The 15266-nt window shown below is 33.9% G+C and overlaps 2 protein-coding genes across 3 annotated transcripts; both read right to left on the bottom strand.

Annotated features, from left to right (window-relative positions):
- Positions 1-2379: 2379 nt before the first annotated feature.
- On the bottom strand, positions 2380-3508 carry LOC125049129 (density-regulated protein homolog). Its single transcript, XM_047648250.1, has 4 exons — positions 3178-3508; positions 2908-3078; positions 2651-2790; positions 2380-2584 (listed from the first exon to the last, which is right to left on the bottom strand). The coding sequence occupies exons 1-4, from the start codon at positions 3353-3355 to the stop codon at positions 2540-2542; spliced, it is 534 nt and encodes a 177-aa protein (XP_047504206.1). The 5' UTR covers positions 3356-3508; the 3' UTR covers positions 2380-2539.
- A 3948-nt stretch (positions 3509-7456) lies between these two features.
- LOC125049088 (septin-2) lies at positions 7457-14865 on the bottom strand. Of its 2 annotated transcripts, none has more exons than XM_047648182.1 (8): positions 14396-14865; positions 11789-11980; positions 11242-11500; positions 9887-10037; positions 9251-9416; positions 8733-8889; positions 8453-8537; positions 7457-7965 (listed from the first exon to the last, which is right to left on the bottom strand). In XM_047648182.1, exons 1-8 carry the CDS (start codon positions 14406-14408, stop codon positions 7879-7881), a joined length of 1110 nt encoding a protein of 369 aa, XP_047504138.1. In that variant the 5' UTR covers positions 14409-14865; the 3' UTR covers positions 7457-7878. The 2 variants fall into 2 exon arrangements, with proteins under 2 accessions (XP_047504138.1, XP_047504137.1); XM_047648181.1 differs by lacking the exon at positions 14396-14865 and adding an exon at positions 13427-13893.
- Positions 14866-15266: the final 401 nt, after the last annotated feature.

Raw genomic sequence — 15266 nt, 5'->3', positions numbered from 1 at the left:
TTGGCAACCCTATACAGAAAGAGCTACCGTAAACTCAGACTGGCACATGTTACTTCAACTCTTTCCTACCATTCAAAGCGGCTGGTTTGAATGGAATTTTCCCAGGTTTACTAAGATGTAGTGGGAATCTAATAGTAGACTATCTTGTCTCAGTTCTTTGAGCCTGCATAGCTAATCGCTATATACCTCTGAAATGTAGTAAAAAATTGGGAAGTAAAATAATATTCATCCCAAAATCAGATAGAGAGGACTAGGTATACCCAAGCGAAATCCTTCAGACCCATCAGCTTCACCTCATTCTTTCTAAACACGCTTGAGAGGCTGGGCGACCAGGAGATACGAAGCCGTTTTTCCTTATCTAAATTCCTACATCCAAATCAACATGCCTACAGCTCATGTAAATCAACAGAATCATCACTCCACAACGTTGTGTCTCGCATTGGCAACTTTTCTAAATTAAAGCAGTCAACCCTTGGAGCATTTATTTGGCATTGAAGGCGCTTTTGACGAAATAATTTTCACGAGGATAACTAGAGCACTAGGAACATGTGGAGTACCATCAACTCTAACAGAATAGATCAATAATTATGTAAAAACAACGTGCTATACAGTTCACCGTAAATACCACTACACGAGGTATAGTCAGCAGAGGTTGCCCACAAGGTGGTGTCCTATCGCCGTTATTGAGGATTAATCTAGTAGTTAACGAGCTCATTAGAGAGCTCAACGCTAGCAATCTACACCACTGTGTAGATTGCTAGGATACTACTGGGTATGCGGATGACATACGAGTAGCTCTATCTTAGTATCGGGGAACTTTGAAAGCACCTTATGTGATCTCATGGGAAGGGCTTTCAGAGTAATTGAGAGATGGTGCAATGCACACGAGCTATCTGTCAACCCATCAAAAACAGAACTAATCCTACTTACAAACCGAACAGTTCTAGGACCGTACAGACTTCTAAAACTCTTCAACGCTAAACTTAAACTCAAGGAAGAAATAAAGTAGGTACTTAGTGAGATTTTAGACATTACCTAGGTAAACTGTTCTGGAACACACACCTTGAACATAAACTAAACAAAGCAACGATCGCCTTTTATCAATGCAAAAAGATGCCAGGCGTTAAATGGGGTTTAATGTCTAAGATAACATTATGGCTTTACTCTGCCGTAATCCTAGGCCAATGCTAGCTTATGGAGCCCTAGTTTGGTGGTCGAGATCGGAAATTCGGCTTGCCTTGTCCGCTGCTTGCGGTTACATCAAAACAATGCCAACTGCAGCAATGGAGAAAGCCCTGCAAATTGTACATCTAGACCTCTACATACGGAAGGAGACAGCACTAGCTGCCATCAGGCTTATGATACTGGATCTATGGGGAAAAAATCACTACCATGCACACACAGCGATTCTCAACAGGGCGATAGAGTATCAACCTCTCATACCCGCGTATGTGATAGGATACACATATTCAACAGGAAATACCAGGTACAAATGAGAGAAGAGGAACGTGATCAATAGAACCTGAATGAGCATATATACCGATGACTATAAAAAAAGGGTGAAAGAAACAGGGTGGGGCTCCGCTGGCATATTCTCTCTTGATCTCAACATCATCGTACACCTATCCCTATGCACACACTGTTCCATTTTTCAATGTAAATGTGTCGCTCTAACCGAAGCCGCCAGAGCCGTGCAGCTTATCCGACAGTGCGTCTGTGCTGATGGCGCTAGTAAAAAGACAAACAGCAAACTGATACTGGAGTGTCACAATTCACTAAAAGCAATAACCCTGACAAACAGAGTTATTCTACAGTGTATCTGTCGGCAATGATGCTGCCGACGAGCTTGCGAGGAGGCTCCGGAATGATGCCCGCTGTGCCGTATCCGCTCCTTCCCTTGCCCTTCTCGCAAGTGCGAACCTGGATTCGCCAAAGATTCCGCAGAACTCCAACGATAGTCGTGAAGCCTCTAAAAAAAAGGGACAATTACGGGCCATTTTGTCCTTATGTGCAGAGGCTGTTTCAGCGCAGAGGAATCAGTCACTCACAAAGTCCTGGAAAGCGAGGCTGTGGCTAACTAAGGTCGCTCCGTGAAGCCTGCGAAGTGCCCAGGAAACTTCTGTGCTTCTGGAAGTACCTAGGCTGGCTTAGTAAGCCAGGTCTTTACGCACAACAGACCTAGTGAGTCTAAATGCAGAAACTGAGTCCACCAACCATATCATACCATACTATACTAAGGAACTGAATTTATTGTTAGATTTTTACTCTTTATACCAACAAATGCCACAAATATCATAAACAGGCAATAAGGCACTTTCTTTTACTCAATTCAATCTGTTAAAGGTTCAAAGCACTCACGGATAAAGATTAAAACAACTATTCACAAATTTCAAATGTAATTATTAACAGACTTTACTCATATGAACAATCAATAATAATTTAATGTTTGTTGTATTATTTTCTTGATTTATATGCTGTTGGCAGGTAGAACACCAGTCCATTAAACCAAAGAGTGTATTTATATGAGATTACAAATAGACTATCTCTTTTGATCTCCTAAATCTTCAATACTATCTTCATCAATCTGAAAAAGTTATTGGATTAATTAATAAATTCTAATGTTTAAAATAAAATTTAATTATGAACTTACCTCAGGCCATTTCTCTGGGATAACATCAAATAAGTCATCCTTTACATCACCTTGTATCACAATTTCATCATCTCCTGTAACTGATGACCCACATGCAAATTTTGTACCAAAAAATTTTGCTGCAACTTTCAAGTCAATATCTGAAAAGCATTAAATTTATTTTGTTTATATTAGTAAGTTACAAACTAAATGGTCTTTCAGTTATAGTATAACTATAATCAAACACATCAACATAAGTTAGTTTAATCGTAACTCACCGAAAGTACTTAATCCTGATACTACTGTAACAGACTTTTTCTTGCCCCGAGGGGCTCTTGAAACTTGAACTAGTTTAGGGACATCTTCTTTTTTCTTTGATTTCAACATGCCTTTACCACCCCGTTTCTGCCGTTTCTTTTCTTCACCTTCACCTCCATTATCTTCGTCATCTGTTTAATTAACAAAAAATAAGCTTTTATAAAAATCTGATATGTGTAATATCAGATTTTTATAAAAGCTTAACCTCACTTTGGTTGAGCAAGTCTTACCTATTTTAACCTTTTCAAATTCAGTTGGTAAATTTTTTTCTAGCCACTGTTTGCACTTATCATACTCAGGATAATTTTCGCAATACTCTATTGGCATGGAACAATTTCCGCAATAAAGTACTTTGATAGGGTAAGAAACACCTTCTCTAGGACCCAAGGAAAGATCTCTGTCCGCCATAGCAAATTAGTCAATAAAACAAACAGAAAAGATTATTGCATATTAGACAATAAGTGTAATTAAGGTTTGAGATCAACAGAAATGTATATATTATTAATATCCCTACGTTACGAATAATAAAAATTACATTTGCACTCAGCGTAATCCGAATCTTCAATCTACTATCGGTAATCGGACGTCTTGTTATTTGACATTTCTTTGCGCTTGTCGGTTCACAGATGTCATAATGAAATCTGACAGTTACAGAACACAAATTCTTAGTCAAATTCATTGATTTTCAGTTGGCCTAAGTTGACAGTTTTTCTACATATTAATTTTCTCTTGTGCTCAATTTGTATAAAATTTGTGCAACAACCTTTCTTTTTTCTCAACAAGTCTTTTTTATTTTTTATATTAGATATTAAGTTTAAGGTGTTTCTCTTGTCTTGTTACGTTTCTTTTATAAGTATCTATGTCACTGTAAAATTGTAAAAACCGTTAGATTGTAATCTATCTCGCGAGATTGTAAACTGTCGAAAGATTGTCAACTCAACATACTGCTTGCAATTTAACGTATTATTATTCGGTAGTTATATGAAATTGTTGGGAAGTAAAATTAATCTGTAATTGACCAAAGAAGTTTGAATGATAACTAAGTTAGTGTAGTACAATCTACCGAATACCGATAACCGATAACCGATAGATTACAATCTAACGGTTTTTACAATTTTACGTTAACAACTATATACTTTCGATTGTAAATTATTTATTTTAAAATAAAATTTTAGGAGAACACAAGTCCCGTCAGGTCAATGAGAATGATTTTTTGTCCAAAAAAGATCCTTTCGTTTAGTTAATTAGCCCATATTTTTTAATCGACTGAACAAACACGCGTCGAAGTACTTACTAGATATTCGAGCTGTACTAATCTCCTCCATTACCTACCAATCCTCGATTACTAATCGAGACGTGTTTTTATTTGTCTTGTAACACTTAACTCCTTTGATTGTGTGGCTAATTTTAATTTTTTGTAATAATTTGGGTACGTGTAAGGAAACGATTTGACTACAGCTTTGCGATAGCGAACCGGTTTTAAGTGCGAGCAAAGCCGGTGCCACTAGCACTTCGCGCGCGAGTTGAGAACTCGAGTCAGACGGATCCATATATCGTGTGGAAAATTCAGATTATGGGACGCCAAACGTGCCAGTGGTTAAGAAAAATGGGGAAATACGTTTTCTGGGGGTAATAAAGTAACAATTAAATTAAAATTAAAAAGAGATTTTATCCATTACTGCTAATTGATGAGTTATTTGCTAACTTAAGAAGGGGGGAGCAGTTTACGAAATTGATTTAACACACGTGTGAGCCGTGCCTTTTATCTGAAGAATCACAGCCGTCATTACTTCCCATAGGTACCCAACCTTTGCTTATCGTCTTACTCCTTATGGCTTATCATGTATACCGGACAATTTAAAAATTAATGGAAGAAACGTTGCGCCTGTGTGGTTTTTACACGCTTTATATTAGCTTCACCTGTATGTATGTATGTATGTAACCGACTCCTTCGGACTCGATTTTGAGCCACTTTAAACGGACAGATTTTATTCAAATTTTGCGCACCTGTCAAAGATCGATGACAATGCAATAATCCGAAAAAAAAAAATAAAAAAAATGTAACTAATGTTTTTTAGTTTTTTTAAACTATTATTTTTTATATGACAATTGTGTGACGGGCTCGAGTAGAACTGAACACATAGTTAACCTTATGGCTGTATTCGAAATCAAATTGACTAAATGTAAATTTTTGCAAGATAGTGCTAAGGTTTTATTAAAACAATCAACTAATCAGATAATAATCGACCGGATCAGGTGGAGCCTCAACCAACACAGACCCTGTCCGAGTCCTCTCAAGAGCTATCGCCTCAAGCATTGCGTGCTATAGCGAGCTAAAAATAATAGTCGATAAGTTTTTTGTTAAAAGGTTTATTTTATTAAGTCCTAGTTTATGTCAATTTTGTAATATTTCCTTTATCCTAGTGTAGTGGTTTAGAAGGTATTTCGTGGTTCGTGGGAAACATGTAGCATCTATCGCCTACCTGCTATAAGTAATAATAATAAATCAGTCTATCTTCCGAGCCCGCCTTTCGATGTATCAGTTATTTGTATGCCTCTACGCAAAGAAGCTGAGAGCGGAAATTATTGGGCTAAGAATTTGTAAACATTTCACAGGAATCTCCTTCTTTGTTTTTGGCACCTGACTTTTCCCCCTAATTTATAGGTAATGTGGCCCCTAAACCCATACACTGCCATCTAGTGGGTTGTCTGTGGCCCAGTGCATCCTGTTGCAGGTAGTAGAGAGTGACTTCTCTATTCCCAAGAGCATTAATATATGCTTTTCATATTGTATAAACCAACAAATATTGTATACCGAACCAGCGCTGTGGAGCAGTCTGCTCCTCAGCATAATGCTGAGCCAGGGCCAATTACAACCACAGCACACACGCATTACACAATTAAAACGTAACTTGTTCTTTAAAAGAAAAAAAATCTCTATTTTTTTTATATTTTTATGATTATTGTTATTTTGTGTGTTTCTGCGTGAGTGTGTGTGTGTGTTTTTTTAGTAATAAATGTTTCGTCTATGTCTATACTCTTATTTATCTAAAACGCTATTTTTTAACGAAATTATTTGAGGGTTTGAAACTAAAACCTAAATACTAATGGCCTTATAATATTATGGTTGATTCTTTACGCTACCTTTCCATTAATTTACCGTTAAAAAACAGTGTTATGACGTGTTTAACGTTCCGATTTTTGTACATAAAATATACATGTGTAAAAGAAAGTCGACAACAAGCGCCAGTTTTACATAAAAATAAAACAATATTGTATATGTAAAGTATCAATTTATTTTATACTTGATAAAAAAAATATGAAACATACAGTGTAAAAAACTTTGGTTGTATTATTTTGCAATAAATAATGGTTTCATCTTAACTTTAGGGTTAATAGTGATCCTGGATAATTATTAGAAAATTAATATACATATTATGTATTAGGTATGATTGACATGAAATCTACTGTCTGACTTGAGAAAGTTGAATCCTTGTTAAACACAACGATTTTTTATATTCTTACATTTTCATACAAAGAGATTGACATTATTTTTGCTTTAATAAATGTATATTTCAATAGGAATATTAGGAAAAGTAGAACGATGAGTGATGTTATTAATATTTACCATTCTCTTGTCCACCTCTTTGCTTTATATTACTTGGAACTTTGATTTGGAAATAATACTTAAAGTAACTATAAAAAGATACTTTATGGAAAGAATCATATTACTTAACAATAAATATAAATACGCTATATAACTGGTTTTGATAAACCTTAATAAAGTATTTAAATAAAAATATTTCAATATGTACACGAATTGTAATACTTCCTGACCTACGTCTACTTTCTCTATTTTTTTGTGCTTCTTAAACGAATATTAATTCTTCTGATAATTTTTCGAGAGACGAAATACTTTAACCAACCCTAGCCAAATACATTTTGCAAGCGTGAGCCACTATTATGGATCGCCAATAGAATTTCTATGACAACTCTCATATGATTAGGCGTGAATTTTCACTCCCTTACATTACACAGGTGAAATAATAAATAAAGGCCGAAACCGTGGCGTAACTGCCTATCATATAATACATATTTTGTGTTTGGTACGTTCAGAGGCTTGATTCTATTTTCATAATAATTAGTTTTTCTTATCACGAATTTGAGTCTCCAAATTTAAATGTGAGTCTAGAAATATGATTTTTATGGCTGATTATCTAAGACTCATTTTATGTACTCTACATACGTACAGATTCACAAGTTGTTAGATACCAAATGAAATTGAAGTTATACTTTTAGTTTTATCTGAAAGGTATTCTGTCAAAAAAGTATCGGGATGGATGAATTGGTTATAGATACAAATTCCATTTATTTTTTTAACGACGACGGAGACTGGTCACGTCTTCAACTCAAGCTTTTCACTGTCTTCTAATTTTAGCGACCAAGTTTCCGCGCCGTGTAGGAAAATATGAAAGACAAAATTATACATCAAACGAACATTTGTCTCTATTTGTTATTCGGCTGTCTTTCCAAACTTCACCGTATTTCGTCCTCACATGATACTTCGCACCACGATCACTGTTTTCGCAGAGGGCTATTATTATGAAGGAATTTTTGTCAAAAACTCATGAAATACCATCGAGCAACCTTATTCGTCACATATTACTACTACTTTGTATTACTGATCGTTTCTGGTACTTCCTTGACAGAGTAGTATTTGTATAAAACGACGAAAGATAAGCTACACTTCTACTAGTGTATTCGACTTGAATGTGAACCTTACCTATTTAAATATTTCAACAAACTACAATTAGACCTTATGTTATGTCTAAATTCATTTGATTTTTCTAAAGAGGTTTTTAATCTTTCTAGATACATTTTAAACTACTAGGTAAAAGTGACAATTGAACTATACTACATTATATTGCAGTCTATACGTCGATAATACTGTCGTGTTTTTTATCAGTGGCTTTAAGCTTTTCTTGCATTTGTGTCAACATGTCCTGCATTCGTCTTATCTGCAAAAAATACACGTACTAATTACTAAAAGTTAACTAATTGAAAATCTGCTGTATAATGTGTATGACGATTCCTTTCGGCAATAGAGCCTGTGGCAGATACATGTCTTTTGCAAATGAAATATTCTTCTATTCCAATCCGAAGCTTATATTGTTTAACAGTATATTTCTAGTTACTTGCATTTAATAAACAGAGTGCTTGAATGATGCTCCTATATATAATATTCCGGACGTAAAATACACTTTTACTAGAATTTAACTTAGGTATTTGTCATTTTACAACTATTTTTTTTAGAATTTAAATAATCAACAGTTCCCAACGCTTTGCGTTAGCCTGTAAGATAACGGAGTGTGACAAATTATATATAAATGTCAATAAAAGACAATTATTATTTGTAATTCAAATATTTAACAGCCTGTACGTCTAAGTAATTGAGCTTAATTTCTAGTAATTGTTTTTTTTTAATTCAAATGTTTTATGTCTTACTTCTTCATCTTTCTGCAGCAGGAGTCTATCGGTGTCGGTTATTACTACGTCATGGTTGTTGCCCATAGAGTCTCTCTTAAGTTTCCTAGTAAAAAAAAATGGATAAGTCGGTAGTTTTTTTATGGCCACATATAAACTGTGATAAATCCAATTATTTTGTAACTTTAATCAAACATGTAAATATTTATTATTGCCATCATTGATGTCAAAGAATAAGCAAAATTCCCGAAAGTAGCTTAGACAAATGATAATTTTAATAAAGGGTTCTACGTTCATTTACCCTCGTTCCCTCATAGCGTGCTGTGATATTTGCGAAATGCACTGGGCCCGGAAGTTCTCATAGTGAACATCTTGGGTCACATCTTTCAGGTCCTGCATGTGTGTTGATATAAGCATCGTACGGAGCTTTGTGAAGTCTGAGTGTCTAGGGTTTTCCACTGAAATTATATTGTTACTGTTACAGTAAATTTATACCAAAATAGAGCATTAATAGAATAGCAAGATTTGAGTATTATAAACTATAAACTAAAATAAACACTTATATACGATAAATCATATTTATAATTAATGTTGCTTTATTATATTTTTTACGTATTTATTAGTTAATAATACTTTTTAAATAAATATAATATAATCAAATCCAGATATTGTTTTTTTAAACAAATTTCTTGGCAGAAGAGCAGACGATCCACCGAAGGAGACTACTCCGATCCGAGTTCATCGATCTACTACGGACAGCGCTGTATGTGTCTCGTACAAGACCAAGGAGGCTACAGAACCGAGTGAAACTATATATACCATCGACAATTCCCCAAGGATACTGTCTCCCGCGTATTCTCTTCCCCCCAACTTCTAGCACGGTGTCAGCAGCAACAACGGCAAATGGTGCTGCTGCTTTCAAGTCGCGGTCCTGCTGCTTGAACTCTTCGTCTTCGTCGCTGTCACATTCAGGAAATTGATATACCTGTGTATATATATGAATTATGGAGGTTAAGAAATCTCTAAGAAGGCAACATTTACATATTAACTTTTTAAACAAATTTGTTACAGAAACATTTTCAATTAGTCCACATAGTGCATGGGTACTACAAACTTTTTTCAGTTTATATTTTCTCAATCTCGTATTCATAATCGAATTTATGAATAACATTTATACAATAAATTACGACTAAATATACAACAACCAAATTACAGAATATAAAAGTAATACTTAATAACCTTAAAAAATATAATATAATAACTAAAATATATTATTAAAAGGAGTCCCTTTAGGCAAGGTTTCGAAGATACTGGCAGCGTTCCCCCTTTGAATTGCTAGACTAATTCTTTGTCCGAGGTAGCTGCCAGATCTTCGGTCTCCTGTGATGTCGACTAAGCTATTCATCGAATTGATAATTAATATATTAATTTCTTAAAATGTATTTCCTTCCTTACCTGAATCTGATACTCATCCAAATCGTCCAATATGCGCGATTTAAGTCGCTTCACTTCGGCAGCAGTAAGCGAATCTGCTTTTGCTATAACTACAACAATGTTGACTTTGCGGTGTAGGCGTTTCATCATCTCCAAATCTACTTGCCGAAGACTGAAATGTTTATTTTTATTAAATACTAGCTGACCCGGCAAACGTTGTATTATCATGGATATTATTTATAGGAAAAAAATTTTAGTTCAACAAAAAAATGAAAATTAAAAAAAAAAGTTCAATGAAAATTAAGGGTTGTACATATGTATTTTTGTATGCTGTATCATAAAAAGATAAAAATAAAAAATTTGGTCTAAAAAAATAAAAATTTAGGGGTTGACCTAAATTATTATTTTTTAGGGGGATGAAATTCCCATTTATGGGGATGAAAATAGATATTGTCCAATTAGCAGTAAATGCAAAAATTCGATATACTTTATAAAAGCAATAAGCATAAAAGATAATAATGCCTTTATAAACCCTAAATTTAATTTATATTGCTAATATAAATTATTTACACTAATAAAACACGACATGAAATGTAAATAACTAAATGACACTATTATTCAATTCAATTGCTATAAAAACTATCAACGCAACAAGATTTTATTGACTATCACTGTAATAATTCTAAAATAAAGCGCCATCCCATAAAGTACAATTGCAAGATAATTACAGTTTAATTTATTTACGATATTATTTGCATTCCTCAATATAGGTACGTCCCGATGTTTTTATTAATACACAGAGATTACACTAAATTGCGGTCAATCAGCATTCTAAGAAAATGTTATCAAATTAAACAATACAATACTCATTGTAATTAATCTTTGAAAAGTTCCCTCTGAGTCCGTATCACAACACGTCCTTCTAAAGTTATCGTTACAATTCTTACGTCTAACCATTTACAAACCAGACTATCAACACGTAATAAAAATAACGCTATATCAGTAATGTATTCGTACAAGAAAGTATATAGTACATATATTATATGTTCGAAGCTAGCCTCGAAGTATTATTAAATAAATAATATAGGATTTGTAACATAAATATTGTATGCACCTGCAATAAGACGCAATAGGAAATCTAAGAAGGGAATATATGTTAATGTCCATCGATCTAATGCCAACTGTCAAACTACCTTAGTTTTATTATGACATGATGCCAGTCGATAACCATACATACTATATTATTATGCATACCGCAAATTGATTTAATCACTATATTGCCATACTATAAAATGTTTTTTGTTCATGTGCATCTTGTGCGACTAATTCGTATATTTTCCCCTCTAACTGAAATGGATACGAAAAATAAATGTTACCTATGTGCCCATGGTGGTACAAAGTAAAGGCAGCAATGCACTCTATTGTCCTGCATATGCCTTCTATTGAGCCCGCTTTCATCGGTAAAGTACTGTCGGAATTGCTCATCAACGTAAGCTGAGCAGACCCTCCATGAATCTTCACAGTTGATTGCATCTCCAAAGCCAGGCGTATCGACAATTGTAAGACGGAGTTTCACACCCCGTTCCTCGATTTCCATAGTCTTCTTTTCTATTGTTGTTGTTTTCTCAACTCTATCTGTTTGGAATTACGAGTGATTTGTTATTATAACAAGAAATGTTGATTGAATTGTTTACTGAGTAATAATAATAATACTTAACAATAGAAATAGTACTATGAGTTGTTTTGTATGTTTTAGCGTTTATACTTAATACATATAATTTATAAAAGTAGTTTTAACTCTTATAGTTACTTATTAAGTAATTAGTAACAATACGATTACTTATATAAAATTATCACATTATAAAATGGATTTAATAATTGTGATACAAGGTAGTTACATTAGTAGTAATAAGTAAGAATTACCTTGGACATCAGCTATTTTTCTACTTTTGTAGAGGTCTCCAAGAAATAAACTATTGATAAGGGTCGATTTTCCTAGGCCTGATTCTCCTACAACCATAAGTGTGAAATCGAACCCCCGTTTAACAGATTTCCGATGTACTTGCTCTGGCAAAGTCGCAAAACCTATATAATCGCGTTCACCGCGATCTCTCTCTAAAACAAAATCTTGATATTACTTATTGTTTGAAATTCCAACAAATGTTGAATGCCTGTGGCAAATAAAACTTTATATAAATGTGGGTATTGTGATTTCGGTGGCCTATAAAAATCTTAATTAAGGTAGTTACAGTTGCGATCTTTCATTAATATAAAGAAACTAATAACGTTTGCTGACCCAGCAAACGTTTGTTTTGCCATGTATCTATATGTATTCTAGGAAACATTTTTTTAGTTCAACAAAAATAACTATCAACAATAATAAAAAATAGGGATTGATCGTAGAGGTTTGACAATTAAGGGTTGTATGTATTTTTGTAACATAAAAAATAAAAATCAATTTTCTTTATCTAAAAAATACAAATTTAGGGATGGACCATAAACATTTAGCGGTTCGAAAGATTGATAGTAGCCGATTCTCAGACTTACTGAATATGCATAAAAAAAATTATAAGAATCGGTCGAGCCGTTTCGGGGGAGTATGGGAACGAACATTGTGACACCAGAATTTTATATATTTCATTATTAACTCGGATTCAGATATTAAATGAAAGTTTACAATTATGTAGGTTACAGGGTTACCTATATATTCTAATTATTATTCTGTTAGTGTGTATTTTATTTGCACTATTCGTATTTAGAATAACTATAATATTTAAGTTAGTCCCTAGGTATTTTGAAACTAGAACGCCGTAGTCGCTAGCGCATAATGGGATCAACCATATACTAAATAGGATTGAAAATACAACCATTGTGAACTGAAATAGTTCTTTGTAACGGACTATTTAAAATGTAATTCATAATTCAGGTTAATGGGTATTATCGTCTATGTTCAGAATTAACGATAAACTTTAGATAAAAGCGGTCATTGTTTACCAAACTAACTGGGTCGTAGAGATGTTTATGATGAATTATGGAGATAGAAGTGAATTGAAAATAACATAAAACCTTATTATAGTTGACTTGCATAGTACAATGTCTGATTGCAAGAGGGGCAGCGAAGTGTGACGTAACAGGTTCCGTTTTACATAACGTACCTCACAGTCGGAAGTTTAATCTATGGTAAGTAGTGCTACTAGCCCAGGGACGTCCAGCGGTACCTCTAGCCCATATAATGAGGACAGCGGAAGCGACAAACGTGCTCATCAAGCAACACCTAATTGTCTTGTCGCTGTTATTAGGGAAACTATGTGTTAACAAAGACCTCATTTTGAAATCCAAAAGAAATGGCAGTTATCACATAACTCTGACAACAATGATGGTAAAGAAATGATCTCAATTATTGACTCCCACACTCATGGTAGATGTGAAGTTGGAGAGATTCCATTGAAGCTAGCAAGTTATGTATGCATAATACCTATAATTATTTATAATAATACTATTTAACGATCGAAAGATTGTGGTAAATATAATAAATAAATAAATTTGAAATAAAAAACTCACGTATTTTTATAACGGTGGGAACTAACGTCTTCTTATTGATGTTTACTACGTCATTTTTGTTTGATTTATTTGTATTCTTATCACTTATGTTTATATCAACAATCGCAAACGCATCACTTTCCATCATCACTTATACCAATGAATGCTTTCCTCTTCCGGAACAATTTTATATTTAATCCAAACTCAAATATAACTGAATAACTAATAACATTTAGTTTTTGAGGAAATTTTTGTTTTAAATATATCAAAGACAAAAACGTGTTTTTTTTATGGTAATGTAAATAAAATGTTCGCGGAAAATGTCAACGATTCGCGCGCTTTGTTGGCGCACCGGTTGCGTTGCTACTGCGCGCACTTGTTAGATTCGCAGGCGTTAAATTACGTCACTCGTTAATCACGGTTAAATTCAATTTAATAAATGCATTGACCCTACAATTTAAATTAAGATCTGCTTGTCTATTTAACCTACGAGCCGTGAGTCTTGACACTTCAATAGACCTAGTAGGTCGGCTCAGACACACCCTGACCATGAACCCGTTACGGTTTTAACACTATAACGTATTAGCTAATAAATATAGCTACAATGTAAAGCATTTCATCTATTTTTGACTGCATATTGTTGGTGATAGCTTTGATTGCTTTTATGTTCAATTGAATACGACGCTTCCGGTATGCAAATCGCTTCTTTATAAATCTTGTAGCCTATCTCATAAGCAATAGAAATTGTTTGATAGTAGACATTGACTCTAATATGCATTCAAATGAGAATAGGTGAGCGCAAAACTCAATCTAAGAATACGACCGTAAAAATTTTAAGAAGTTAATGCGTTAGTAATTTTTGAAGACTATTTTAATTACTTATTACAATGAAAAATATACGTATAAAAATTGAAAAGACACACATTCAGACACAATTAATAATACCAGATGTTAATACGCAGTACATAAATTACAAAAATTGGTACTTACCAGTCGCCATCATTTTTCTTCGCTTAATATATTATTAATTCAGATAAAATAACAATTTAGAATATTTTTAGGAATATTATGAAAATTACTATGAAATTTTCATTTTAATATTCATTAAGAATTTTAAATATGGCAATGATTTTCACTAACCCGGATAATAGATTTAACTTAGAAAAAAAAATTACATTTTCACATTAAGCCGAGTCCTCATTTTCAAAACACAATACAAAACACCAAACAATTTATTTAGAAAATCTTTGGGCAGATTGAAATGTCGACATTACATCTAAATACTAGAAGCTAGAGCGAAATAAAAGTCGCGCGATCTTAGTTAATATCACGATACTAATCCTAAAAGTTGTATAATCAAAAACAGTAGAAAAATCGAAAAAGAAAAATAAAATCACATTGTTTGTGCGCCGTGCTGTGCGTGTGGGTTACGTAATGCGAGGGTCCGGGAGCCCGCGCCCTCAGAGGACCGTTCCCCTCTCACCCCTGACCCCGCTGGCCTCGAGCTTTCTGCGCGAGAGGCACCCCCTCAATTTAAGACCCACAACCGCGCAATTATTCGAAGAAAGCATGGGTCGATACAGCATAAAGCTCCGCGCCTGCGCACTCTTACCGTTACACACAAACGCATTCTGCAATGGCCCAGATGCATTCAAGGTGTGCAACATTCAAGGCCGGTGGTTTAAAAATAATTGAAAAACATCAATGATAATGAATTAGACCTTAATGCACTTTCAGAGTTAATTTATATGTAGTCGAAATATTCAGAATAGTCATATTAAAATACCAAGAAAATATTTACATTAAGTAAAACACGGGATATGAAACAAAACATACACATACATACATCTAGGATCTCAAC

The sequence above is a fragment of the Pieris napi genome, chromosome 4, assembly GCF_905475465.1.
Source record: "Pieris napi chromosome 4, ilPieNapi1.2, whole genome shotgun sequence".
Lineage (NCBI taxonomy): Eukaryota > Metazoa > Arthropoda > Insecta > Lepidoptera > Pieridae > Pieris > Pieris napi.
Note: the sequence above shows the minus strand (reverse complement) of the source record. Positions and strands in the feature narration are given on the sequence as shown.

Coding starts and splice junctions, on each gene's coding strand:
- LOC125049088 (XM_047648181.1), bottom strand. CDS start 13,553: ATGATGGAAAGTGATGCGTTTGCGATTGTTGATATAAACATAAGTGAT. Junction 10,038..11,241: donor GTACCACCATGGGCACATAG/GTAACATTTATT, acceptor TAAACATTTCAG/TCTTCGGCAAGTAGATTTGG. Junction 8,890..9,250: donor TCCTTGGGGAATTGTCGATG/GTATATATAGTT, acceptor ATATAATTTCAG/TGGAAAACCCTAGACACTCA.
- LOC125049129 (XM_047648250.1), bottom strand. CDS start 3,355: ATGGCGGACAGAGATCTTTCCTTGGGTCCTAGAGAAGGTGTTTCTTAC. Junction 3,079..3,177: donor ATTTGAAAAGGTTAAAATAG/GTAAGACTTGCT, acceptor TTAATTAAACAG/ATGACGAAGATAATGGAGGT. Junction 2,585..2,650: donor TCCCAGAGAAATGGCCTGAG/GTAAGTTCATAA, acceptor TAACTTTTTCAG/ATTGATGAAGATAGTATTGA.